General features: G+C 48.5%; 1 protein-coding gene across 2 annotated transcripts in view; it reads right to left on the bottom strand.

The window, feature by feature from the left end:
- The window catches only part of HECTD4 (HECT domain E3 ubiquitin protein ligase 4), a 175,500-nt gene that overhangs the window by 6,691 nt on the left and 142,596 nt on the right, over positions 1–26,213 (bottom strand). For both annotated transcript variants that reach the window (XM_088828234.1, XM_088828233.1), the window contains exons 52-70: positions 25,633–25,759; positions 23,911–24,048; positions 22,192–22,328; positions 19,882–20,042; positions 17,981–18,162; positions 16,671–16,876; positions 15,903–16,033; positions 15,406–15,611; positions 13,488–13,667; positions 10,994–12,300; positions 9,784–9,991; positions 7,096–7,319; positions 6,849–7,000; positions 5,390–5,496; positions 4,619–4,742; positions 2,976–3,166; positions 1,785–1,931; positions 1,517–1,636; positions 680–835 (exon numbers count right to left, since the gene is read on the bottom strand). In XM_088828234.1, the coding sequence (XP_088684360.1) occupies positions 680–835; positions 1,517–1,636; positions 1,785–1,931; positions 2,976–3,166; positions 4,619–4,742; positions 5,390–5,496; positions 6,849–7,000; positions 7,096–7,319; positions 9,784–9,991; positions 10,994–12,300; positions 13,488–13,667; positions 15,406–15,611; positions 15,903–16,033; positions 16,671–16,876; positions 17,981–18,162; positions 19,882–20,042; positions 22,192–22,328; positions 23,911–24,048; positions 25,633–25,759 (4,204 nt within the window). The remainder of the gene's footprint in view (positions 1–679; positions 836–1,516; positions 1,637–1,784; positions 1,932–2,975; positions 3,167–4,618; positions 4,743–5,389; positions 5,497–6,848; positions 7,001–7,095; positions 7,320–9,783; positions 9,992–10,993; positions 12,301–13,487; positions 13,668–15,405; positions 15,612–15,902; positions 16,034–16,670; positions 16,877–17,980; positions 18,163–19,881; positions 20,043–22,191; positions 22,329–23,910; positions 24,049–25,632; positions 25,760–26,213) is intronic.

The following is a 26,213-nucleotide window of genomic DNA, read 5'->3' as shown; positions in this document are numbered from 1 at the left end:
GCCATGGCGCTGGCTGGAGGGAAGGCTGCTGCAGGAATATGTCCCATGATCAGGGCGGGCATGGGAGATGGAGCCACTGAACAGCTTTCCTGCCCAGGGCGCCCAGTGAAAGAACTTTATTCTCCCACCCAGTGTGGGAGACTTTCGGAATGTCTGAGCTTAACTGAGGACCACAAGGGAGCACTTTCAGAGTGGCTATCCCTCATCCCTGCAGTGTGAAATGGCAGAAGGTGCCATTTTTATCGAGGGTCCCCCAGACCTGTCTCTTATGGGGCACATACAAGCTTTTAGCCTGACCAACCCCTCAGCCAAGGGCTCTTCCTGGAAAATAAGTCCAGTCCACACTGAGGGCATCTTTCCTGGGTCTACTCTGCCAGAGATGCACCCCTAACACCAATCAGAAGCCAGGTCCCTGAGCCTGCATGGCTCAAGGCTGAAGTCCTAGACCAGCAGTGGCACCACTCCCCAGAGGATAGGGGCAAGTCCAGGGGGGCTGGGTTTGAAGAACCTGGGACCACTGGTCACTTGGGGGCAGTCCTGGCTTCTATGTAGAGCAGGGCAATGAGTGTGTGGCTTCCCTCTTGCTAATGGGGAAGATATTGGCTGTTTGACAGTAACCCCAGGAATTTCACACTCTACACATGGCCTCCAACCTGAACTGGCTGGGTACTCCACTTACTGGTGCCATGGACCTCCTCCCCTGTGAAGCGGATGTTGAAGGCATAGGTAGGGTCGCCGCCACTTGCCAGTTTGACGCAGAGCTGGGAGGAGGGCACTGAGGCCAGCTGCCTGGCTGCTTGGCAGAAGTAGGAGTTCTCAGAGGCTCTGATCTCCCCTGGAATGAGAGAGAGGAGGTGCTCAAAACCTCTCAGCGGCCAACTCCCACCTCCTGACTCCCAGGACAGGAAGGCCTCCTGGCCGGGCCCCTGCCTACTGCTCCCACGCCCCCCACCCCCTGGAGCAGCCCCTGCCTCCCCTCGACTCCTGCAACATCTTCAGTTGTCACGTCTCCGTCATGGGGAGGTCCTCTCAAGGAGCCCACGCTCCTGTTCTCCACATGGTCAGCCCCTCCCATCCTGCCACGTGTCCGGGGATAAACCCGGGCTCCTCTCACTCCCCGGCTCATGCCCCTCCTGACACCATTCTGGTCATGTGCTGTAAGGGAGACCCCTGGCTGCCTCCCCAACATCCAGCCTCCCCTCTGCTTTGGTGCCTGAGCCTGGAATTTGGCAGGTCCATGGCTAGAGCGAAGCCCACCTCTCTCACTGTCCCTGCACTGAGGCGTGGTCTGTGCTGCTGACACCCCTCCTCCTACCCCTGAGACACAGTGAGCTCTGGACAGACTAGATGGGGAGTCACAGGCTGGGATTCAGAGCAGGGTGGCAAGAGCACCCCCACCCACGAGGGACTGTCAAAGCAGCTCCCACATCCTCTTCTAGAGGCTTCTTTCATGTGCGAGAAATCAACTAGCCAGGTGCCGCTGCCTGCATCTTCTGGTCTGCGTGGCTCATCTTACCTCCCACGATCTCCAGCGGGTCCAGAGTGATCTCTGGTGCCGCGTGGTCGGCCGTCCTCTGCACCGTGGCGTTCAGTACCCGATTCATGACGGTCACCTTCGTGTCATAAAAGATCAGCCCTGGAGGGAGGAAGGTGGGAGAGAGGCTGGGATGGGGTGGGTGGCTTCCCTTGCTCCAGTCATGCCGAGGCTGTCCCCTGTGCATCGTGCAGTATCTTCTTGGGGCGCGAGGGAGTGGGGAACAACCTGCTGGAGGCCGGGCACTGACCTTTGGCCTCCTTGAGCAGGGCGGCGATGCTGTGCGTGTACATGGGCGTCTGGCGCAGCTCCACCAGTGGCAGGAAGAAGGTCTCGAGCGTGGTGTTGAGGGACTGCAGCAGGGCGAAGCGCAGGCGCAGGCTCTCGATGGGCACGTCTGTGGGGCATAGTGGGGAGGGGCAGTCAGGTGGGGGCTCGGTCTGGTGAGCCTCGAGTCTCCATCTGTCTGTGAATCCCTTGGGGGGCCTGGTCACCGGAAGGGGCAGGAAGCTGCCGGTAAGGGACTGAGGCCAGGCAGAAGCAAAGGGCCCCTCGGCCAACTCTGCGGCTGTGCCAGGGCTGCATTCTGTTTTTAATTTTCAAATAATTATAGGCTTAAAGGAAGTGGCGTAAAAAACAAATGTAGAGTCCTATATACCTTTCACCTAGCTCCTCCCAGTGTGACATCACACATCAAAACCAGAAACTGTGATGTGGGCACACTGACTTGTACTTATCAACCCTCACACGCGTCCCCTCTCTGACCATGAGACTGACGTCGGGACAGCTTCTTACTCATGTTCACTGTCACAGTGCCCACAAGAGAGCAAGGGCTCAGACGTGTGGCTGATGAGAGTGAGCGGGCTGAGGGGCCTGAGAAGCAGCACATGGGCACCAAAAGCCCCAAAGCCAGCCTGGGGCCTGCTGTGTTGTGACAGGGCACCCTCTCCAGGGGTGGATTTCTGGAGAGTGTCCATTTTTGTGTGTATATTATTTTTCTGTGCATTCCTGGTTTTGATAAAAAATGCTGTTGTCCTGTCATTAAGGATTGTGCCTCCAACACAGGCTACCAGATGGCCTCTTACCCCCAACACCTTGGGGGCTGGCATCCAAGGTGGCCTCTAGGCAGGGGGGGCCTGGATATGATGGTGGGGGTCTCGCCTCCCAGCAACCGTGCTCCTGGGTCTGCTCCTTGGTGTGGTTGTGAGGAGCAAGTAATAAGTCCTCAAAAACGTTAATTCTGGCCACAATCACAGCCTCCTGTCTTTCTCTCTCTCTTTCCTTACCCACTTGGTTCACAGCAAGTGTTTCTAAGGATTTGTTTAATGGATGTGTAAAGGGCTTTGAGTCCTTCTGCACACCCCTGTGCCATCGTGGGTAAGGCCCCCACAGGGCAGCCCAGGCGGTGGTCCCTGAAAGGCATCCCCCTGGACCCACATACTCAAGAGACAGGCCACTCTGGGGTCAGCGGCATCTGCAGGGTCCAGATACACCTCGTGGGGATGCAGACGTGCAGGCGTGATGGCCAGGTGGCGGCACAGCCGGTTGATGTACTGCACGAGCGCCACGTCCATCTCCAGGGTCCACTTCCTGGAGGCCTTGTGCGCATGCCGGACGTCGATGCAGGCACACCTGGGGGTAGGGATAGGCGAGGTAGGGCAGCAGCCACAGGGGGACGCTGGGTTCCTCTGCAGTCATGTCCTAGCTCCTGTTTATAAGACAGCCTTGCCTTCCAGGTGTTTCTTGGTGCTCAGCCAAGTGCTGACTGTAGACGGAGGGACTGCTCTTCTTGAGCAGAAAGCGCTCCTCAGAAGAAGCAGGCAGGGGGTGGGGTGCGGGGAGGGCAATATGCATCCCCATGTGCCTCCCTCATGTCCATGGACTACATGGTCTGAGGGTTAAAGATATGAGTGGAGTCCCTGGGTGAAATCTAGACTACAGAGCACACCTACTTCCTGGGCCTCAGTTTCTCCGTCTATAAAATGGAGCTGGTGATGGCATGACCTTCTGCCATCAGGAGGACTGAATGAGAAGACGCCCGTAATGCACATGACACGGTGCCCGGCACCTCCTGAGGGCAGCGCCAGTCACAGGTGTCCTTTCCCCTGTGACCCCACCCCAGGTCCACTTACGCAGCTCCTTGAACAAGCAGGCAAAGGTGTGTGTGCGAGGGCTGCCTCGCTACAGCCACATAATATGTAGATTACAGTTTCTAAAACCAACCAGAGAACTTGGTCCTAGCAATGAAGGTACAAAGTGCTGGTGCCAAGCAGTAAACAATTTCTCAATTGTTTGGAAAACAGGGCTTTAAAAAAGCATGCTTCTGGCAGCCATTCCTTCTCTGAGGGCCAGAGCCTCTTGCTGTGGGTCAGGGTGTGTAGGCCTGTGTGGTGGAGCCAGAGGGAGAGGGCAGGGAGATTTCTTCCGGTTTGCAAACATCTTGCCTGTTTGGGATTCTCTTACATAAAGGGAAAACCATATTGAGTTTGACCCTGGAGCCTTGGTGACGAGTGACCCTGCTGTGTTCCTGCCTGGGAGGGAGAGATGGGAGAGAAAGTGTGACGCCAGACAAAAATAGACTCTTTGGAATAAGTCATCCTTGTAAGGGACTGACCTGTCCCTTCCCATCAGTTCATATGTTGGAGCCCTAACCCCTGCAATGTGACTGTGCTGAGACAGAGCCTTTAACGAGGAGATGAAGTTAAATGCGGTCACAGGGTGGCCCTAATCTGACAGGACTGTGATCCTCACGAGAGGGACAGACACCAGGAATGCAGGCACAGAGGTAAGGCCACATGAGCACACAGTGTGCAGGTGGCCGTCCACAAGCCAAGGAGAGCCCTCCAGAGAAACTAACCCTGCAGACACCTTGATCTTGGACTTCCGGCCTCCAGACTGTGAGATACTGGATTTCTGTTGTTTAGGGCACTGTTTCAAATGGGTGAGAAAACCCACTTGAGCAAAATTAGAAAATAATTCAGCATTAAAAACAGGCCAGACTTCCCAGGAAGTCATCTCTTGGGAAGTGTCTAGTGGCTGAGGACAAGTTTTCACAAGGAACTGACTGGGCTGACGGCCTCTTACCTCTCAAAGTGAAGATCATAGCCGCAGGATAAAATTGCTCTCCAGACGCTACGGATGTCTTGCTTGGCTCGGTCGATCACAAACTTGTGAAATCCTTCTAAGGTCAGGTACTTCTCCTCTGGAACTGACGAAAGAGTGTTCACAGAGTTAGGAATCTGGTGAGAAGCGGGGGCCCCACAAGATGCTCTCAGTGCACCCTCTATTTCAGGACCCAATTCATCTGACTCCTCTGTCTCCCGCTGTCACTCCAAGGTCTATTAGCAGATCGTCTCCATCCGCTGCTCAAGGACACACACAACCCCTCAACCTGACAGGTGGTCACCAAGGGGTGGGGCGCTTCCCCTGCAGTCCCATCTTCCTGTATCTCAAACATTCCTGACTAAGCAATTTTTATGATAGTAACAGCTTTCTCAAATTCTGCTTGGACCTTTAGGAAGATCAGGCTCTAATGCCCAAGTAAGTGCCCTCTGGGAAGAAATTTCTGAGCAGATTGCCAATCTTTACTTTCAGTCATGATCATCGGTTCTCTTGGGGATATGGTGTTTCTGGAGCTACTAATCTGACAGGTCAGCAGAGACGGAGGCCTGGAGAAGTAACTGGAGTCGGCCAAGGATGTGGTCTGTGTTGTGAGCAGGGCTGCCCTGCCTAAGCTAAAATGCAATGGAGCCAGGCAGGAAGGGAAAGGCACGGAGACTGGTTTCCAGCCTGGGCCGCCCCTGTCCAGGGTGGCAGTAGCTCCAAGCCTGTATCAGGCCCCAAGTGCTTATTTACCTTCTTGTTTCTTGGTGGGTGACTTTTCGGGGTCCTTTTCATCTGGCTTGCTCTTTTCAGGTGACTTTGGCTTCACGGTGGGCTTCTTCTCACTCAAGGCAGTCCTGCTGTAGACCAAAGCACTGGAGTTGGGATTCCTCATGCCCACACCCTCTCCCGGCGAGGGGAATGCAGAGCCTCACCAGGCAATGGCTCCTCCTCCCCCAGCTATGGCTGACAGTTCAGGGGAGGCTGGGGTCAAGACCAGCTCTGTTCTGATCAAGACAAGCTTCCTGAGCAAATTATGGGGACAAATGGACACTTTAAAATGTGGACAATCTTGAGGTGATGCTTTCCAAACGTTCTTTCTGCATACTTCAGAGCTGCACTGTCCAAGACGGAGTCGCTAGCCACATGTAACTACTGAAGTTTAAATTGATTACAATGACAAGTCCAGTTCCTTGGTGGCGCCTGTACAAGTGAAGTGCTCAGAAGCCATATGTGGCTAGGGGCTATTGTGCTGAATTGAATAGCACAAACAAACAGCACATTTCCATAGTAACAGAAAGCTCTGTGGGACAGTACTGATTCAAATGCACCGTTTGTGTGTAAGTAATTAATGGACACTCTTTTCTCTGATGATTTAAAGGATTCCTCTAGAGACTCCTGCTCGGTAACACTTTACTATCTGAACTTTAACTTGGGAGCCATAAACTTGTATCTAAAGAAGATTCTATCAGATTAAGTGTACAGATCCACACATGGAATATTATGCAGCTACCTTAAAAAGAAATGGGGCGGTGGCTCTTTTTGTGCTGATATGGAATCATCTCCAAGATCAGGAATACACAGAAAGAACAAGGTACATGCTTTCTGTACAGTTGCCGACATCTGGGTATGCTTACACTTGCTTGTGGACGCCTACACTTGCTTGTGTACACCCAGAAGGGTTTTGGGAGGCTATGTATGGGGCACTGCAGCCTCAGGGAGGGGACCAAGGATGGAGGGGAAGAGGACCGGCTTTGATACTTTTGAATATTGCACTATTTAAAATGTAACAAAATAATACAAATGCACAAATAAAACCTTTTGCATTTGAATGTTACAAGCAGTGGCTATCTCGGGGTACTTCAGTATTCTCCAGTGTGCATGGGAGCACTTTAGTCTTTATACAATAACCGTGCACTATATGTGTGGGTAAAAGAACTCAGACTTTTAAAAGAATTCTGTACATTTTAGACATTTAATTAATTCAGACTGGTCTGCTTTCCAGGCTGCATGGTCCAGATTTTATTATACTTGGGCATCAAAAGAAACGTTCTCTTCTAACTGACGAAGCTGAGGGCAGAAAGGCCCCCAGCAGTAGAGCAGAGTCAGAATGTCTGGCTTCCCTGAGGTGCCCACAGCCTCCCAGGAAGCCTGCTGGCAGGTGGCCCACGTCCTCCCACCAGCCTGGCTTTTGTGCTCCTTGGCTGCCCACCTGACACTGTTGAGCACTGCCTTGTCCTTGGTGGGTGGCTTGGTGATGGGCCGCTTGGTGCTCACCACCTTCCCGGGGTGCTGCTCCTTCCCCGCCTTGCTGTACTTGCTCTTGTCGAACTTGGGCTTCGGCACACCGTACTTCCTCAGGATCTGGGGCGACCAAAGAGGTAGGGCCTCAGGCTGAGCCCAGGGCACGCCTGAGGCCCAGCACAGGAGTTGTGGGAATGGGATGGCGGGATGGCTACCTGGGTGAGCTGGTCCTCCAGCACCTTTTTGGGGGGCCGGACATTGGTGAAGAAGAGGTGGAGGAGGTTGCCCGGCATCTGGGAGTTGATCTGCTCTTTGCTAAGATAAATGTCCGATACTTTGATGGGCTTTGCTGGCGTCAGGCTCAGCATCTGCTCCGAGTGGGCACAGCTCTTAAATATCTCCGTCAGCACCTCTCTGGCCCCGGGCACCAGCTTCTCACCTGTCACAGGATGGAGGGAGAGCAAACGATTCTGCCGTGAACACGCTATGGCAGGACAAGCCCTGCGGCACCTGATGTATTCTTCATCAACAGTTTATTTGGGAAGTGGGTACTGGGAGGTTAGTGGTGATGAGGAGTTGTCCACTGAGCCCTGGTGTCCCCCTTCTGTGAGCATACCGCAGGGACACGTCCAGCCTTCTCTGCCATGAGGCACGGCCCTGGGACGTGGGCCCCCTGGGACCGACCTGCTCTCTGCGGTGCATGTCCTCGCCGCTGGCTGCATGGAGATGACAAGCTCCCCGGATGGCGGACCTCAGGGCTTACGCTGGACTCTTACATGTGGTAAGAAATAAAACTTCCACTGGGTCTGAGTCACTGTACTCTGGGGTCTCTGCATTATGGAGGTTGAACCTCCCTTAACTTCAAGAATGTGTCTATAACAGACAGACCCCCAGGGAGCAAGAGGATGTAGAGGCTGCAGGAGTTTTCAGTGCAAAGTAGTCAATACAGTTGTTCAATAGTTATTGTTACAGGATACATTTCAAACCCGGCACAACCAGCAGGTGGAAAAGAAAGTTCTCTCAGATACAAGAGGGACTTCCCTGGTGGTCCAATGGTTCGGTCTCTGAGCTTCCAATGAAGGGGGCCTGGGTTCGATCCCCGGTCAGGGAACTAGATCCCACATGCTGCAAGAGTTTGCATATCAAAACTAAAGATCTTGCCTGCCGTAACTAAGACCTGGTGCAGCCAAATAAATACTTAAAGAGAAAGTTCTCTCAGAAACAAGAAAACTGTCCATGAGTATGAGAAAAAAAGACTTAGTTTTTTGATCCCCAAACTTATTTTTTTGGTCCTCCTGAAGATGCTCTTACCTTTCGTAAGGGGCTAGTCAGGATCCACCCACGTGTTCCTTGTGTCCAAGGGTCCCCCCATCTGGGGGTGTGACTGACCGTTCTCCTCATCCCCTCTCTTTGGGGTGTGGTCTGGGCCACACCCAGTTCAGGGGGACGGGGCTGCAAGAACCAGAGCACAAAGGCTCCCTGGGCATCTGGGTAAGGGTGAGGAGATGGGTGTATGAAGGCATGACCAAGACCTAAGAGGTGATTCAGTGCAGCCACTACTTGAAGAAACTCGAGCAAAACGAGTGTGGCTATGATGCAGCAAATTTGTTTCCAAAAGACTGAGTACCTCATGTGAAAGGTTTGACTATCATGCAATTGGAAGCTAGAAGTAAATTCATATTAAAGCATGAAAAGACTGGTATAGCATTAATTGTGGCAGAAAAAGACCCAGGGTTCCCACAGATCTTACACTAGCCAAGCCTATGTGGCAGATGAGAGCTGAGGGGGCAAAGTACCACCAACAAGGGCACAGGGCCGAAGCCAGGGCCGAGAGAGAGAAGCAGATTCTTGGGAGCAAGATTCAGACAAACTCACAGACCAAGATACATATTTTACTGCAATATTTTTAAAAAATCAAAATTAACATAAAAACCCCATGATGAGCAAAATATTTAAAGTTCTGTGCTGAGCCATATTAAAGCCTGATGCAAAAAGAAAAGTCTTTAATACTGATCCTGTCTATATTTAAAATTTTAATGGTTTACTCACCATGGATATTTGACATTAATTTTGACTTCCATAAGTACTGTATTAAAATACTACTTCTGAGTTTTTTCACAGCCCCATTGAATTCTGTGGCCTCACTTACCTCATTCTGGTCCCAGAGTTGGAGTAGTATTTCAAAATTTCATGACTAGAGGATAATAATTTGGAACAGCAACAGAAACCCATACCCAATATTATAGTTCTGTCCTCAGCAAACATAAAACAAACTCAACCACTCTATTGTGAAATTTCAATAATGTTAAAAGAGTTGGAAAAAAGAACATAAATTTAAAAATTTGAGAGAGACTGATACAAAATAAAGACAACCACACAAAGAACTACAGTTCCAAAAGGAAAAGGGAAAAACTGCTGGTGCTTCTGATGCAAAGCTGGCGGCGGGGTGGGGGGTGGGTGGGTGAGTTCTCAGCCTCAGGACCTGCTAGATCCGGCTCTGTGGGTCCTGGGTGAACAACAGAAATGGGGAAGCCAGACAGAGATCCCCCCCAACATACGAGCCACCAAATGACAAAGTGGGAGTCTGTGGAAAAGAAACTGGGACATTTTCTTCCTCAATAATTCATTTTAAAGGATGAGGCATCAGCTGTCCTCAAGCATACAACTAAATGATTACCAGTCATGTACGCAGCACATTCTAGCTCCATAGGACAGAACAAAAGAAATACACTTGAACTCAAACAAGGGGAAGCCTGACTAGACAAAAAGAAAAAACGACCTGAATGCAAGCCCACATTCAAAACTGATGCAGGCTGTGGCACAGTCATTCCTGGTGGTCTCTTGGCTGGCTGAACCCTGAGGGAAAAAGTCTATTCATTTAAAAAACAAAATCTGTAACCCACCTTTAATTGACTTATCATTGAAATAATCTTCTAACCCTGGGCTCCCCTGCGTGTCGAATAGACTCTGATTCACTACAGACACCGTGAGGATCTCTTCCGTTGACATTTCCATCAATTCGTCCTCGCCATCCAAGCTCGACAAACCTATCAAGTCATTGTTGTTGAATAAACTTGCTCGAATTTTCTCAATTTTGGCTCGGGACCTTATCTGTGTGAACAAGAGAAAGAGTCATGATTTAAGTGGAGAAACCAGTCATTCAGCTGTATGACCTCTCTTTCCCTCCTGTCTGTCCCGAAGCTCTCTGCTCATCTTCAGCATTCTGAGCACCACCTGACCAGGGCGAGCTGGCCTTCCTGACGGAGTCTCTCTCAGGTGCCAACAGCAGTTACTTGCAGAATAACTCAACTAGACACTCCTGCTGCTAAACCCTGGCCAGGTCTGTGGCTTTACCTGAATGCCCAGGTGGTTAAAGGCCATGCTTGGTCCAGGCTCTGAGAAAATCCCCAGGGATAAGATGGACAGATGAGAGGTGACTCTGGGAGAAAGCCAACCCCTGAATCCTTGAGCTTTCCTGTCAGAGCCCATGGGGTGGGGAGCAAGGGGGTACAGGTTCTCTTCCCAGGGCCTTCTTCGCCATATCAATAAGGGGAGAATGGTTTTCACTTTGCACCCGACTCCTGTTACAGAGGGTTCTACACAAGGAGGCCCACAAGACAGATGGCATTGTGAAGTGGAAAAGGAACCTGGCAACACGCATAGCACCTGAAACCTGGAGGCACTAGGAACAGAACAGCAAGTCTGTTCTCACATGCTCAATGGGGATCACTCCTGCTGATGGCAATAATTAAAACAACCCAAGGCCACTCAAAAATATGCTACTGGGGCCCGAGAGGGAAAGCACTCGATAAAGCCCACCCCTCAGGAAAGTTGAGCCCCTGGAGCCCCTCAGCCTCCCTCCCTCCCACATCCAGCAATGAGCTGTGTTTCCTTCCTGACATCAGACTTGCCATCACGCTCAGAGATGTGACCTCAGATACAGACAACCAACATGATAAATCATTGCTGTTGCTAACAGCTGCCTCAGGCAGCCCCGTAAGTGCCCCGACGTCACCTATTAGTCCCTAGGAAACAATAATGGAAGGTGTAAAGAGGCTAGGGGCATTCTAACTGCTCGTGAGTTAAGTGATGGCCAAGGCATGAGGTGCTGACCTCCACGACCGCGAAGCCTTTGATGGGGCGTGCTGCAAGGGGCTGGTTGTCCAGGGATGTGACTGTGTACATGGAGCCCATGTCTGACACTGAGGCCGTTTCTGCGTTGTCCAATGGCTCGCCCAGGCTCCCCAGGCTGCCCAGGCTGCCGGTGCTGCACAGGGAAATGTCCAGGCTCTCCTGGCTGGACACCACATGGGGCTCCAACAAGCCTGCAGGGATGGGCAGCTCCAGGCCTGCAGGCAATGGATCCGCAGAGAGATCACTGACTGTCTGCGAGATGCCCTGGGAGCTGCAGATGGAAGCCTGGCTGGTGGACGCGGATGCACTGATGCTCATGGCGGGGGTTAGGCTGCTGGACGTGCTGACCTCCAAGCTGTCCGTGCAGGGGAAGCCGACGGTCTTTTCCGGCTCGGCTTTCCCATCGCCCCCCTCGGCCTTATCTTTTGGCTTCTTTGGGTCTTCATCCTGCAGGGGGATGTAGATCTCGTCCTTGAAGACCCCACCGTGGGCATTGCAGGCCTTGCGGATGGCACCCCTGACGATGCCCTCGTCCAGGTGGGTGGGGATCCCAGAGATCACCAGCAAGCGGCTGTGGGCGGTGGGGCCCACCAGGGCCTGGCAGGCGTCAGCGATGGCATCACTTGTCACGCCCAGACCCTGCGGGTCCTTCCTGGTGAGATGCCGGAGGATGATGAGCAAGGTCAGAGCACGATGGAACCACAGCATATCCTCGGGCTTGCTGCCCCCAATGCTCAGCACGGCAGGGTCCGAGTCCACAGAGCGTGAGGACTGGCGCTTCCCGGAGGAGGAGGCCTTTTCCCGCTTCATCTTGACTTTCTTCCTCTTGGACAGGAGGCTGGGGCTCTGCGGCGTCTGTCCTGGGGAGGACGACGAGGAGGACGACGAGTCGCTGAGGTTTGGGGCGGTTGCTGAGGTCACCCCGCTGGTGGTGACGCTCATGTTGGTAGGCAGGGTCACCTCGGCCACAGCCAGGCAGCCCTCCATGAGTGCGTGGAAATATGTCGAGAATCGGCCCTGGTCAGCAGCCACTGTGGCCCCCGAGCCTCCGCATGCACTACCCGAGACCCAACTCTGCGTCTCCTCGTCGTACAGCTTGTGAAGCTCCGACTGCAGGGCCATCAGCATGGCCAGGCAGGGGTTCAGCTGGAGGGCAATGGATGAGGACAGGCCAGCTGGGTGCTTCCTCTGCTCCAGGCTGTGTACCGTGCGCAGGAGCTCTGCCAGGAGGTGGAAAACCAGCTCCTTCACGCAGGCTGCCATGTCTGTGGTCCAGAGGAAGTTGCCTGAAGCAAATGAAAGCAGTCATAACTTAAAACAATCACCTATACAGAGTTTACTATGTACCTGGCATTGCTCTGACAGAGTAGACCCTCACCGCAACCACACAAAACAAACATACATCCTTCATCCTCATTTCACAGATGAAGAAACAGGCTCAAAGAGCCAAAGGGCTCACACAGTTGCTACACAGTCACACAATCTCACAGGGCAGACCGACACCACGGCTGGTGGCCCTAACCCCTGTGCCACGTGACTACATGGAGTCAGTTTCTACAGCTCTGACCTCCCAAATCAGTATTTTATTTCTCATAAAGTTATTAAATAGGTTGGTGACAAATCACTTTCCTCTCATATCATCTGTCTGAACCCCTGAGGGCATATGAGTTTGGAACATGGTTTTCCCTCTGACACTATATTATGAAAAAATACAGAAAAGTCGAATAACTTATACAGTAAATATTTAGATGCACACCACTTACATTCTCTCACTAACCTTTTGCTGTGTTTGCTTTATTGCACATCTATCCATCCCTCTATCCATCCATAGACTTGTCCTGCTGCTACTGCTAAGTCGCTTCAGTTGTGTCCGACTCTATGCGACCCCATAGACGGCAGCCCAAGAGGCTCTGCCATCCCTGGGATTCTCCAGGCAAGAACACTGGAGTGGGTTGCCATTTCCTTCTCCAAGACTTGTCCTAGATTTTGATTATTTAAAAATGAACTGCAGATATCAGTATGTTTTATCCCTAACCACTTAAGCAGACATAGTAAAGTTCAATATTTAGAAAAATTTCGAGGTCAATTTATAGGCTATTTTCACAACTCTTTAAGTTTACCATTCCATGAATTTTGCCTAAATGCAATCTCTCTTTAACCTTTCAGGAGCTGTTACCACGTTTGTAGGTGAAAGGTGGCATGGAAGTGAACACTGTCATAGAATCAAAGTTACAATGATGGCGTATGTTTGTGTTTTAAAGCAAAGCAGGATCAAATTAATCTTGTTTTCTTAGTTAGATGCCACCCTTCAAAATAACAACAATACCCTGCAGATCATGGATGTGGAAGTCTAACTTCCACTCAGTTCTCCAGGCCCACTTGACAGCAGCTCGTGAGAGCTATTGCTCCCCCAGGCTGCTGTGGCCACCCCCAAGCAGCTGCCCCGGCTGATCCCGAGGAAGGTGGGCCTCACCGAGCAGCTCCACCACTTGCAGGAGGACAGATGTCGGGATGGTGTCAGGCTCGTCTTCAGCTCTCCCTTCGCCATCCTCTGATTTCCAGGACAGCAGCTGCTCAGCGAAGGCCATTGCCAGGGGGAACTCGAGGGGCAGGGAGTGTAATACCAGCACGGCTCCGGGTGGGGGAGATACCCCTAGAAGAAGCACACGGAAGGAAAGCTTGCGATTGGCAGCACCTGATCAAAACTAGCTTGCGAGAAAGACCTGCCAGGTGTGAGCAGAGAAACAGGGCCTGTCCACTCCTGCACTGGGGGTGAGAAGAAACCTCACTCCCCACCTGCCAGTCAGAGTCTGCTGCAGGCAGAGGAGCAGCGGAGGATGACCTCCAAGGAGTCCACTTGCTGGTGTAAGAGTGGAATAGAGGGGACAGGGAAGGATAAACATCCCCTGGTCAGTCAGATACCACCCAGCCTGATGGTTCGATGTGGAGACAGGAAGTCAGACTTTAAGAGATGCTTCACTGGAATGGTCCTGGCTTGGTAAAGAAACAACCAGCTCCTTGGTGTGGCTGCAATCCCATGGGAGCATCAGCTTATCTTAGGCTGACAGAGCAGACCAGTGAGGAGGTCCCCAGACTTCAGGCACTACCAGGGCTTTGATTCTTTTTTACTGCCTTGCATTACTGCTATGATCTAAATCTGACTGAAGCTGCCTATGATGAGAGAGAAAGGCTCTGAGGCCAGAACCCCCTCATAGCCTGAACTGCACTCCCACCCTCTCTGCAAGCAATGATCACACGTAAGCTGAGGGGGATTTTTCTGGCAGGCTGGTGGTTAAGACTCTGCGCTCCCAGTGCAGAGGCTGGTCAGGGAACTAAGATCCTATATGCTGCACAGTGTGTCCTAAAAAACATTAAAACCAACAAACAAATAAACAAAAGCCCATAAGCTGGGCTACCGGGGGTCTCTGGCCAGATCAGGAGGAACCATGCTAACGGCTCTGTACTTTGGGGTGAACGTTTATTTAGTGAGTGATAGTAGGACAGAGATCTTCTATGCTTACACACAATTTCAAAAACAATGTGGGCAAAATACAATGGAAAAAACAGACCCTAAAAAAAAAAGAGATCATAAAGTTGTTTAGCATTGACCAGATCTCTTAAGAAATGTTCTTTCACTTTATTCCCTGAAGATGAAATGTCCCCAGGACTGGGGCTGTGCAGAAGCCAAGGCCCAATTTTGGCTGAAAGTTCACAGACATCTTTATGACTGTTTCCAGCAAGCACCTGTCTGTCTTTTTGTCCAACCTGCCAAGGACATGCAGTGGAAGTCTGAGAGTAGGTTTCCCTTCCTCTATTTGCTGACTCAGAAACAGAGTCAGCTGGCCCCGGTATATAAAGTAGACAGCCAGCAACAGTGTCAGGATTTACAGAGGAGAAGCCCTCAGCTCAGTCCAAACCGACAAAGTCTTAACAAAGAATGCCAGGGAGACGTGAGCCTCCCAGCCTGGCCACTACCTTTTGTTTATCACTTACGTGGGGAGCGGACGATCACTGAGGGCCATGCCACAGTATACCCGAGAGAACTCAATGTTAATGAGAACTTGAGGAAGACCAGCCAGGATGGTTATAGCTAAGTGATGGGACTGCACTGTTCAGGTTGTTCTAAACAGCATGTACCCAGCACACACTTGAGAAAGGAGACGAAATCTCCCCTGTCATTCGGGCAACATCTGCCAGGCCTTCCCTGGGCAGGAAAGGGACAACTTTTCATTTACTGTCTCTGAAGTACACTGCCCCAAGCAGTCCTATTCTTCACCCATGGGAAACGGGAACACAGCAAGGTAGAAAATCCTTTCAATTTTCACAAAGAAGGAAAGCAGAGAATGACTTCAAGGCTGTTCTTATTATCATGAGCTAATTCAGAGACTTACCCAGTTTGATGTGGACTTTGTCTGTGGAGAGGATCACAGAAGGGTACTGGTTGGTGGTGGGAGGTGGTGTGAGCCCTGTGTTGGCCGGAGATGCGTCCCGCGGGTAACAGACGGCCTCGATGAGGTTCAGCTGGCCATTTCGCTTCACTTTGTGGCCCAGCCCATACACCAGCACCCGTGCCCATGGTGCCTTGTACAGAGAGGAACTGAAGAGGAGGTATGAAATTGAGCAGAGTTCAGCCAGGTCAACAGACACTTTGTTGGGAGAAGGGAGGTGAGAACTGGGCACACATGTCATCCCCACCACGTTTTAGAAGGTCATTCTTCATACAGACTAATTTCTAAAACATGGAAATTAGGGAAGAACTGTAAATCATTTTCAAGTACAGTATGCATTAAAGAATAAAAGCAATGCGTTTTCTTTTTCTGTAAGTTTCACCAGAATCTGTCTGACTTTTTCTCTCCCTGTCACCATCTGCTGGAGTCAGGTAACTTACTCTTTGCGGAATCCAGACTGACTTTCTTTGCAAGATACGACGACGAAAGCTGCCCCGGGGAAATTGACGTCCATGTTGACTTTGGACTCGGAAATCGGAAACTCTTCTGAGGGGAACTGCTCTGGTGCTGTCTGCAGAGACATTGAACAGGGAAAACCACAGATTCAACACAAGAGGGCATTTCATCTTCCCAGCTCCCAGGCAAGGGAGAGCCAATATATAATACATGCACTTTAACAAGATCAGGAGGACAAAAGAGCCCTCTGGGAGGAAGGACACATGGATCAGACAAGGTAGGGGAGCTGCAGAGAAAAGGAGGCTAGTGAGGTGGGGGCTTGGGGAAATAAGTGTTATTTTTTTTTTAATTATTTATTTTTTTGCTGTGCTGGGTCTTTATTGCCAAGGGGGCTTTTCCTCTAGTTGTGGAGAGCAGGGACTACTCTCTAGTTGCGGTGTGTGGGCTTCTCATTGTGGTGGCTTCTCTTGTTGCAGAGCACAGGCTCTAGGGCACTCGGGCTTCAGTAGTTGTGGCTCCCGGGTTGAAAAACACAGGCTCAGTAATTGTGGAGCACGAGCTTAGCTGCTCCATGGCACATGAAATCCTTCTGGATCAGGAATCAAACCCATGTCTCCTGCATTGGTAGGCAGATTCTTTATCAATGAGCCACCAGGGAATCACCAAGAAAGTGTCATTTTTAGCCAGCCAGTAAGATTTCCAATTAGAACCTGTAATCGTAGTTCAGGGATGTCAGAGCTTTGGACTTTCACCTGCAGGAAAGAGCAGATCTGTTTGGTCAGCTCCAGAAGGCTCTCCTCGCCCTGGTGCAGGGTCCGCGTGATGGCCACGTTGAGCCACTCTCGCACTGTCTGGGAGCTGCCCTGGTAGAAGAGGTCTGTGGCTGAGCAGTTCTGGGAATGGACACAGTGCTGTAGGGACTGCGCCAAGAGGATGGAGCTGGAGCTGATGGTGCCGTCTGGGGATGGAAAAGGAAACACAGGTGATGAGGATCAGAGCAGCCCAGGGCTGTGAGATCCTAAGTAGCAACGAGTCGTGACCCATCTGGAAAACTGGAATGAGTTAGCTTGGCTTTAGATCTTGGATAATAGATGTTACCAATCAGATCCTCCAGGGTGGGATTCAGGAATTCAGTGGTCTTTAAATATTTGCTTTCTCAAGCTACAAAACTGTTTCCTAAATTTGAGTGGAGGCCCAGGTCTATCAAGCATGTAAAAGAGGATTCAGTGGTTCCCACAGCCTGACCTACTGGCTGCCTTAGGTCAGCCTACTACCGTTAGGAACCACCAGGGTAGCTGAGAGTGGATTTTATAACCCAAGTTAGTCATTGTGATAAAGCTTCTTCCACAGCACTTGGAAGTTTTTCAGGTCTGTTTTGGAGCCTCTAAGTTCTTGGGGGTGGGCCAGTGGACCCCACATGCTAAAGTCGGCCTCTGGAGATGTCGTTCACAAGGGCACTGGCTGGGACCCCAGGGCTGTGAGATATCCTCTAGGCTTAGAATGCCATCTGCCCTTTCACTCCTGCTCCCATTGCAGTTGCTAAGAGGTCAAGGGGAACAGGCTGGAGGCCAACGTGCCAGAAGACAGCAGGGGCCCTCTGGTCTTCAACCGGGCTGAGAGCAGAGTCATCAGTGTTCACCAGAGAGCACCACACCACAAGGGCCCCAAGCTGAGCTGATGCACACAGGCTGGTCAACCAAAACAGCTCTGCCTGAGGTGACGATGAATCAGTTAGGTCTCTTGGGTGGCATCTGATGTCAAGGGCATTTTCTTTACCCACCAAACAGAATGCCTGTGACAACTAGTCACTACAGTGACTAGATTTCATAAATACATTATTTTCCTTGATCCATGATTAGTCTGGGAAGCTCAATGAATGCTTAACAGGTTAGCAATCTCCTCATGCTGCTTATCTATATTAAGTCTAAAGGGCCTGTGATGGGAATCCTCGCGTGGAGAATGAGGACACCACGCACACCTCCTGCTCAGCGCCTGGCTCACCCTTAGGGCGATTCTGTCCTGGGTTTGGGGTCACAGTCACAGCGGCAAAGCCAAGGTTTACCTGGGAGGGGAGGAGCGAGGAGCTGATTGGACAGCAGCTGCAGGTGCTCCAGGGTAATATCCCGGATGGCAGGGATGTGGAAGAGGCGGGTAAACAGGTGAGGCAGCTTGGGGGCGAAGATGTTGAGCAGGGCCATGCGGCAGTACAACCTGGCAAGTGCGGCCTCGCAGCGCAGCAGCTCCCTGCAAGGGAAGGGTGGGGGAGGTGCTGAGCTCTGACGCTCCGGCCACCACATTGGGTGGGCCGTGGGCTCCTGAAGAGAAAGGGCCACATCTCAGGCTTCGCTGGCCTCATGTTCTGTGCTCCAAGTTAGACACTTGTGTTTTAAACAAAACAAAAAGCCACATTTAGGTTTTTTTTTGGGTCATACCTCACTGCATGCGGGATCTTAGTTCCCTGACCAGGGGCTGAACCCGGGCTCTGGCAGCGAAAGCACTGAGTCCTAACCATTGGACTGCTAGGGAACTCCCGAATATCAGCAATATTACCAGGCACCCTGTTTATGGTCATGACAAGCCCCCATTGGCAAGCTGCACTGAGAAGACTGGAAGAAGAGCTTCTTGGTAGAAGGTGATGGTTTCAGGGCTTTCCAGAAAACGGTGACTCTTACCAATGGGGCGTGCCTCTTGCTAAAATCCCTGGAAGCTATGCTTGTGGAGTTGTTACAAAAGATGCTGAGTTCTATTTTGGGCATGGGGCTGTTCAGTCACCACGTGAACATGGCCATGTGACACCTGGGTTGTCACTGGGTGAGAGAAGAGCCCTTGAACTTCTGTGTGGGTGACTCTGACTCCTGCTGAAACACATGCATGACACCGCCCTGTGGCATGCTGTGTGACCCATCCTGGACCTAGGTGAAGCTAGTGCCACGTACAGCCTATCTGGGTCTCGTGAATTTGACTGTCACATTGAAACTTCAGACCACCCACATGGGGTGATGAAATATCTGAGTGGAGATGGCAAGGAGGCAGCTGAATACGTGTATCTGGTGTTCCAAGGAGAGGTCTATGCTGGAGATAGACTCAAGCTGCTTCAAAACTGACAATAAAATCAGAAGTTATAATGTTAATGGATGAATGGTATGAAAACAGCTTATGGAAACTTATCAGAGAGCTCCATTTACTATTATATTCTCTTCTGAACTGTTGTGAGAATTTTTTTAACTGAAAGAAGGAATTCACAGGTGTATGTGAGGGAATTCTGCCAGGTTTTTAGGAGTTAACCCACGGAAGGCAGACACTTTCTTCTTAGAGACCCCCACAGGGTGTTAGGCACAAAGCAGGGTTCAAGGATTTCATTGTCAGATTAACGAAAACGAGCTGCCGGCTCACACAGTGCCTAGACTCCTCTTAGCTGTCTCTCTTTTTTCTAGGCTATGTACCATGCGGGATCTTAGATCCCCTACCAGGGATAGAACCCATGTACCTTGCACTGGAAGAGTCTTAACCACTGGACCATCTGGGAAGTTCCTAGGTGTCTCTTCTTGATTCACTTTAGTCTTTAGACTTTTTCCACACTCTCCAAATCTCTGGACGCACTTCCATCACCCAATGACAGCTGAGCACCCATGGCTCAGGCCAGGGGACACTGGATCCTGCGCCTCTTCTTCCTAACCTGCTATCTCACTATTATCTTTACTAGCTGCCTCTGACTCGGTCAACTTTGAAAGAAAAGTCTTCTTTGTCAACGATGACTAGCACATGTGACAAAACACAGTAAGTGGATTTCTGTGACTTGCTTAGAAAGAAGGGCTCAACTTTACCTATGCTTTTTAAAAAAAATTTTTTTGGCCATACCACATGGCTTGTGGAATTTTAGTTCCCCGACCAGGGATTGATCCTGGGGCCTTGGCAGTGAAAGTGCTCAGTCCTAACCACTGGGCCGCCAGGGAATTCCCTTACCTGTGAATTTGGAGGTTGGTATTGTCCAGTGTGACGAGCCCATTGGTGGCAGTCCTTCTGTAGCCTGCAGGGGGCCTTTCCAACATATCAATAGGATACCAGTATCGGACCAGCACACCTTCACTTCGGAGGTACGTTTCTACCTGAACCAGTTCATTGACCTACAACAGAAAAAAGAAATGTCTATTTGTTTTTTGAGTACTGGTTTGTTTCCCAATTTTTAAAATACTTATGTATGTGTACAGGTACCAAACTTTTATAGAAGTAAATGCTAGTTTCATGTCATTTATTGAGTCTAAAATGCTAGTTTCATGTCATTTATTGAGTCTAAAAGTCCAAAGACACCTGGATAGTGTGTTTAGTTTCTTCATCAGTTCAGTTCAGTTCAGTTCAGTCGCTCAGTTGTGTCCGACTCTCCGCGACCCCACGAATCATAGCACGCCAGGCCTCCCTGTCCATCACCAACTCCCGGAGTTCACTCAAACTCATGTCCACAGAGTCGGTGATGCCATCCAGCCATCTCATTCTCTGTCGTCTCCTTCTCCTCCTGCCCCCAACCTTTCCTAGCATCAGAGCCTTTTCCAGTGAGTCAACTCGTTTCATACCAGTTGGTAAATTTTTAAAAATTGTTATTGGAGTATAGCTGCTTGAGAATTTTAATTGGTACAATAAATCAAAGAACTTTAATGTAACCAGGAGTCAGAAATTTAAAGAGAATAGTGCTATATTTCTGTAACAGTTCAACATACATTGTTGCCAGGTAAAATTTATATTCATTGGTTTTATGTTAATTTTGTAAAAGCAGAGATTAGTCTGATAGCTTTATTTTATTGCTAGTAATTTTAAAAAAGTAAGCTCATGCATGTGCATTCTGGATTCCAGTAGAAATGTAATCTTTCTTTGTGTGTGTTAGTCATTCAGTCGTGTCTGACTCTTTGTGACCTCAAGGACTGTTGCCTGCCAGGCTCCTTTGTCCACGGGATTCTCCAGGCAAGAATACTGGAGTGGGTAGCCATTCCCTTCTTCAGGGGATCTTCCTGACCCAGGGATCAAACCTGGTCTCTCACATTTCAGATAGATTCTTTACCATCTGAGCCACCAGGGAAGCCCAATCTTTATTTAGGGATTACTATTTTATTTAAAGTAATAACAAACAATACTATTACTTTTTAAAGTAATAATTCTGGTATTTCTTAAGTAGTCTGATTCCCTTTATTTTAATCTTTATTTAGGGATTACTATTAAAACAAAGGGAATCAGACTACTTAAGAAATACCAGAATTATTACTTTAACAAATTTCTATTTTTGTAATTTTCCTGGCATACATTTCCATTGCTGAAATATATTGTCAGTTACATACTTTCTGATAACCAGAGTCAGAAGTTTGTATCAGAAAGGAGTGGGAGATATTACTGAGGGAATTTTCTACTTGGAAGTTCACCTTAGTAAACCACCAGTCAATAGCTTCTCTTTAAAATGTCATGATTTAAGTTATGGTCTGGTAAAACGGAGTCAGTTAAAGATGTAAATCCTCTCATTTCAAAGCATCAGTGATAACTAACATTATCTGTATCTGTAGACAGACAGATAATGAAGCTTATCTATGTGGTGCTAGCTACTTCTTAATCTGTGACTTCTAGGCTTGATCTATGTATTATTTCTTCACTTTTTCCTGCATGGGAAGCATAAATGCAAGCACATATATGTAACCTAAGGATCACAGCCTTCAAACAGGACTCTGTTTTCAAAAGAAAGCTTTGGTACAGCCCTTACTCTCTTCTATTCCTTCCCCTCTGCCACCTCCACCCCCTTGAGAGGGTTCTGCAAAGCCGAAAAGAAAACAACTGATCTAGTTTAATATACACATTTTATAGACGGGGAAATCAAGGCTTGTGAGAACGAGTAACATGATGTGATCAACAAAACTATTTCTTTCAATCTGTATAAAAACTGTGACAATGACAGATTGTCCATTCAACAAGGCCAACAGGAGAATTTTCCCTTGGAACTTGGTAGATATAAGGCAAGGGCAGATTGAACATGGCTGATGGAAAAAAAAAACCCAAAACCCTGCAGTAGCAGTGTGGTCTGAAGTTACGGACAGCACCGAAAGTTAACAGCTTACACTCTAACATCAACTCTGATCTGGGCCCCTGAGAAAATCTCAAGCAAGTCATCTGGCATGACAGCACTCAGTATGGTTTCTTTATCCTGACTCTGAAGAGTAATCTATCTGTATAATCACTTTTTAAGATACTTGGAGGCCTGGGCATGAAAGTCTCAGTGTACATAAAAGGCTGTTCACTCACTGAATCAACATCTAAGACAACTCCATGAAGCCCAAAGGTTTTCAGCATCCCTCGGATAGCAAATTTTGGCAGGGCAGTTCCAACAGTGCTGCTGGCTACGTTATTGCTGTCTGGAGAACGGGTTACTACCGTGAGACCTGAGAAAGGTAGAGGCGAGAAGATTTTTCAGGAGAAAGTAGCATTAACATGTTGGGACCCTATATATTTTAGGGTACAAATAAACTCTCCAGCATTTACCAATACCCTCAATTTAGTTATAGTCCCAAAGGAACACAGCTTGGTCTGGAAAATAATAAAGTTCTGTGAGAACTCTGGCAATTCAACAATAAAAAGCCAACTAAAAAACAAGCAGATCTGAATAACTATTTTTCCAAAGAGAAAAGATATGCATGAAAACATGTTCAACATCATTCGTTTTTAGAGAAATGCAACCCAAAGCCATAGTGAGATACCACACTTTACATCTATTAAGATGGCTATCATCAAAAGACAGATAATAGTAAGTGCTGGCCAGGATGTAGAGAAATTGGAATCCTTATACATGCTGATGGGAATGTAAAATGGTGTAATCACTTTGGAAAACCATTTGGCTGTTCCTCAAAAGGTTAAACATAAAATTACCATATGATCCAGTGATTCCACTTCTACATATATACCCAAGAGGAATGAAGACACACCCACACAAAAACATGTACTCAAATGTTCACAGCAGCATTATTCATGATGGCCAAAAGGTAGAAATCACCCAGGTCACCATCAATTGATGAATGGACAAACAAAACGGGGTATTATCTGTACAATGGAATATTACTTTGCCATAAAAAAGGAAGTACCAACATGAGCTACAACAAGGATGAATGCTGAAAAAGAATTCCATGTGAAAGAGGCCAGACACAAAGACCACACACTGTATGATTCCATTTTTTATGAAATGTCCAGACTAGACAAATCTATAGAGATAGGAGGTAGAAAGTAGATCACTGGTTGCCAGGGGCTAGAAGGAAGGAGGAATGGGAGTGTTGAGAGTACAGGATTCATTTCAGGGGATGAAAATGTTCTGGAATCAGAGGCAATGGTTTGGAGGCTGCACAACTTTGTGAACATACTAAAACCACTGAACGGTATATACTTTAAAAGGGTGAGTTTTATGGTCTGAAGTTTTTCTCTCAAAGAGGAGTCAAAACAGAAAAGTAAATATATATGCCTGCCTGTGCCAATGAGGTTCTGACATTTTTGTGAAAGTCTAATAATGAGTGGTTTTAGATTCTTTTTTGTGCTTTTCTGTATTTTTGTTTCCTCAAAATCTGCAACAGATTTTAAATCAAATGAATATATACCTTCTATAAAATTCTAAAAACATAGTACAACAACATATTCATGGTTCATTAGCTGCACAGCCAGGATTAAGCCTGAGAGGCCTATCTGCAATCCTCCAACCATGCCCCACTTCTTTGTCTTCAAGTGTTCTGTCTCACCCTGCTCATGCAACAGATTCTGGGAAAGTGCAAGAGGCCCCGAGAGGCCAGACAAGCATCCAGTTTCCCCACCAGGGAGCCAAGGGCCTCACAAGGGAGAGCTCAGGAGAGCTCAAATCCCTCAGAGTGAAGACAGTCACCCTAGGAGAACCAGCAGCTGCCTGCTCAAACTCTTGTGTGGGAAAACTCAACTTCTCATTTCAGGGTAAGTTTCAAAGAAGAAGGAAAGGGGGGGAAGCAAAACCTTTTCGAACTTTATCAATCGTGAACTTGTTCGCTTCATCTTTAATGTCTTCAATGGTGGGAAGATAAAGGTCTCTTGGGATGCCACCATTCTCCTCGTAGAGGAATTCAACCGTCTGCCGGGCAATATCCACCATGCCTGAAAGACAGAACAGAACTGGTAACCCTCCAGAGAGCACACGATCTTCAGTACAATCATGACACTGACTCATTCCTAGCATGAAGACAGAAGGGGAATTCATGGGAGTAGGCAGCCTTTTGGGAATGGTAATTGTACAGTGTCTATCAAGTTTAAAATACTCAATGCCCTACTTCTAAGAAACTCTCAAATCTCTCCCACAGAAACACAAACTCAAGTGTGTAAAGGTACAGGGAGCACCCCCTGTAGCACTGCTGGGAAGTATAACCAGAAAAAGAAAAGGAAAGACTGAACATATTCATCTTAAAAATGATTGTACATTATTATGCAGTCATTTCATTTTAGTTAAGTCAAGAGAACAAACTACAGGACAAATGGAGAGGAAGAAGAAAGTGAGGGTAGTGCTGTATTTTTTTCTTACTTTAGACATTCTTGTACTGTGTTTGATTATTGCTACAACTGACATAGGTTGCTTATTTAAGAGCTCCATCAACTTCTTCTATCCAGTACTGAAATTTGCTCTGTTCCTGTTTCTCAGTGGGAGAAAAAACGATAAACAAACCCCCGCCGCAAAACACACACACACACACATACATGTACTGATTAGTCCTGGCACCAATCTGAGAAAAAGGAATTACTCAGCTATCACTGGAAATCAGGGATTCAGTGTATTAGTAGGTCAAGAAATAAAGGTCTTTGGGTGGTTTTTCTCCTTATTTGTTCCTAGTCTCAGTCAGGACAAAAGTGAAAAGAGGAAGAGCAAGTACTGTCTCCTTACACCATCTCTGACTGCCATGATGATGACAGAAAACCTGATCTGATGCTCTGAGGGAAGGGCGGCTGTGCCTCTTAGAAAAAGGCATTTCTGCATCTCACAAAGCAGGTGTTTCACAGATTAGAAAAAGCCTTAAAACAGAAATCAGCTATCTGCATTTAAGACTCACTAATAATTCACTGTCTGTAGTCAAACTCCGTTGTATTTTATGTGCCCAGTGGATGAAAAATCTCACCATCATCATTACTGTGACATTTATTTTTGGTCAGACTACATGGCATACAGGATCTCCAACCAGGGATTGAACCTGTGCCCCATGCAGTGGAAGCTCAGAGTCCTAACCACTAGGCTTCCAGTGAAGTTCCATGGATGCCTACTATGTGCCAGAAACTGTTCTTAGGAGCTTTATCTGTGTCAGTTCTTTAATCTTTCATAACATTACTGGTTCCATTTGAAAGGTGAGGGAAGTCGAGAAAGGTTAAGTAACTCTCCCAAGGTCACAGAGCTGGTAATAGCACAGGTGTGACGTCAGAGCCCAAGCTATTAACCACCAGGCCATCCAGTACCTTGGTATAACAATGCCAGCTTCATTCTAACAGCCCATCAACTCAAAATATTGAGCAGAACTGACAAGCAAAGAAAAGCCTGGCAAAGAAAGCAAAAGACCACAAAGTTCAAGAAGAGGACACTATTAAGTCTGGCCCAACTTTAGATGAGCCCCTCTTTTCTGATTTATTCCCTGAGTTCCATGTAAACACATCTCTTCAAGCCATGAAGTGGATTCCACAGGAAAACATAAAGCACCAGACCTAGTTGTAAAGCACCCTTTATCTGGTCCAGTCCTGATTTCCGCTCTGCTTCATTGCGGAACCGTCTTCGGATAGTAGGAAAAACCTTGGTCTCCCAGGCTTTCACCAGAAGGGCGTAGTGGTCCTCCTGGAAGGAGAAGGCAAATGTGAATGGAGAAAGAACACCTTGCATCCTTCCCTGACTTACTATGGCTTTCACCCCTGAGGTCTTCGCCCCCCTCAAATGCCAGTGGCAGAAATACACAATGCAGACCACCAAACTAACTACACCCTCAGAGGCAAGGGGAGGCAACAGCTGGCTTGGGGTGAGTTCTTCCTTTCCTTCTAAAGCCATATGAACACTTCACATGATCCCAAACTTCACTGCTGAATTGCCATCAAAGTAACTCTTTATCCAACATCCAGATTGCTGCTGGGCCGTGGAGCCAAACAGACACAGCTATTGATACGTGGTTTAGAAAAATGAATACCCCAATTACTGTCCAAACACAATGATATAACTGAAAGCATAAAGACTTCAGTTTTGCATGTTCAGATCAAAATATTCCTCGTGGCTTGTCTTCATTACCAGGGAGCTAAGC

Source organism: Moschus berezovskii, chromosome 19 (genome assembly GCF_049115385.1).
Source record: "Moschus berezovskii isolate FMDL1 chromosome 19, NW_MosBer_1.0, whole genome shotgun sequence".
In the NCBI taxonomy this organism is placed as follows: domain Eukaryota; kingdom Metazoa; phylum Chordata; class Mammalia; order Artiodactyla; family Moschidae; genus Moschus; species Moschus berezovskii.
This window is presented reverse-complemented; position numbering and strand designations above follow the sequence as displayed.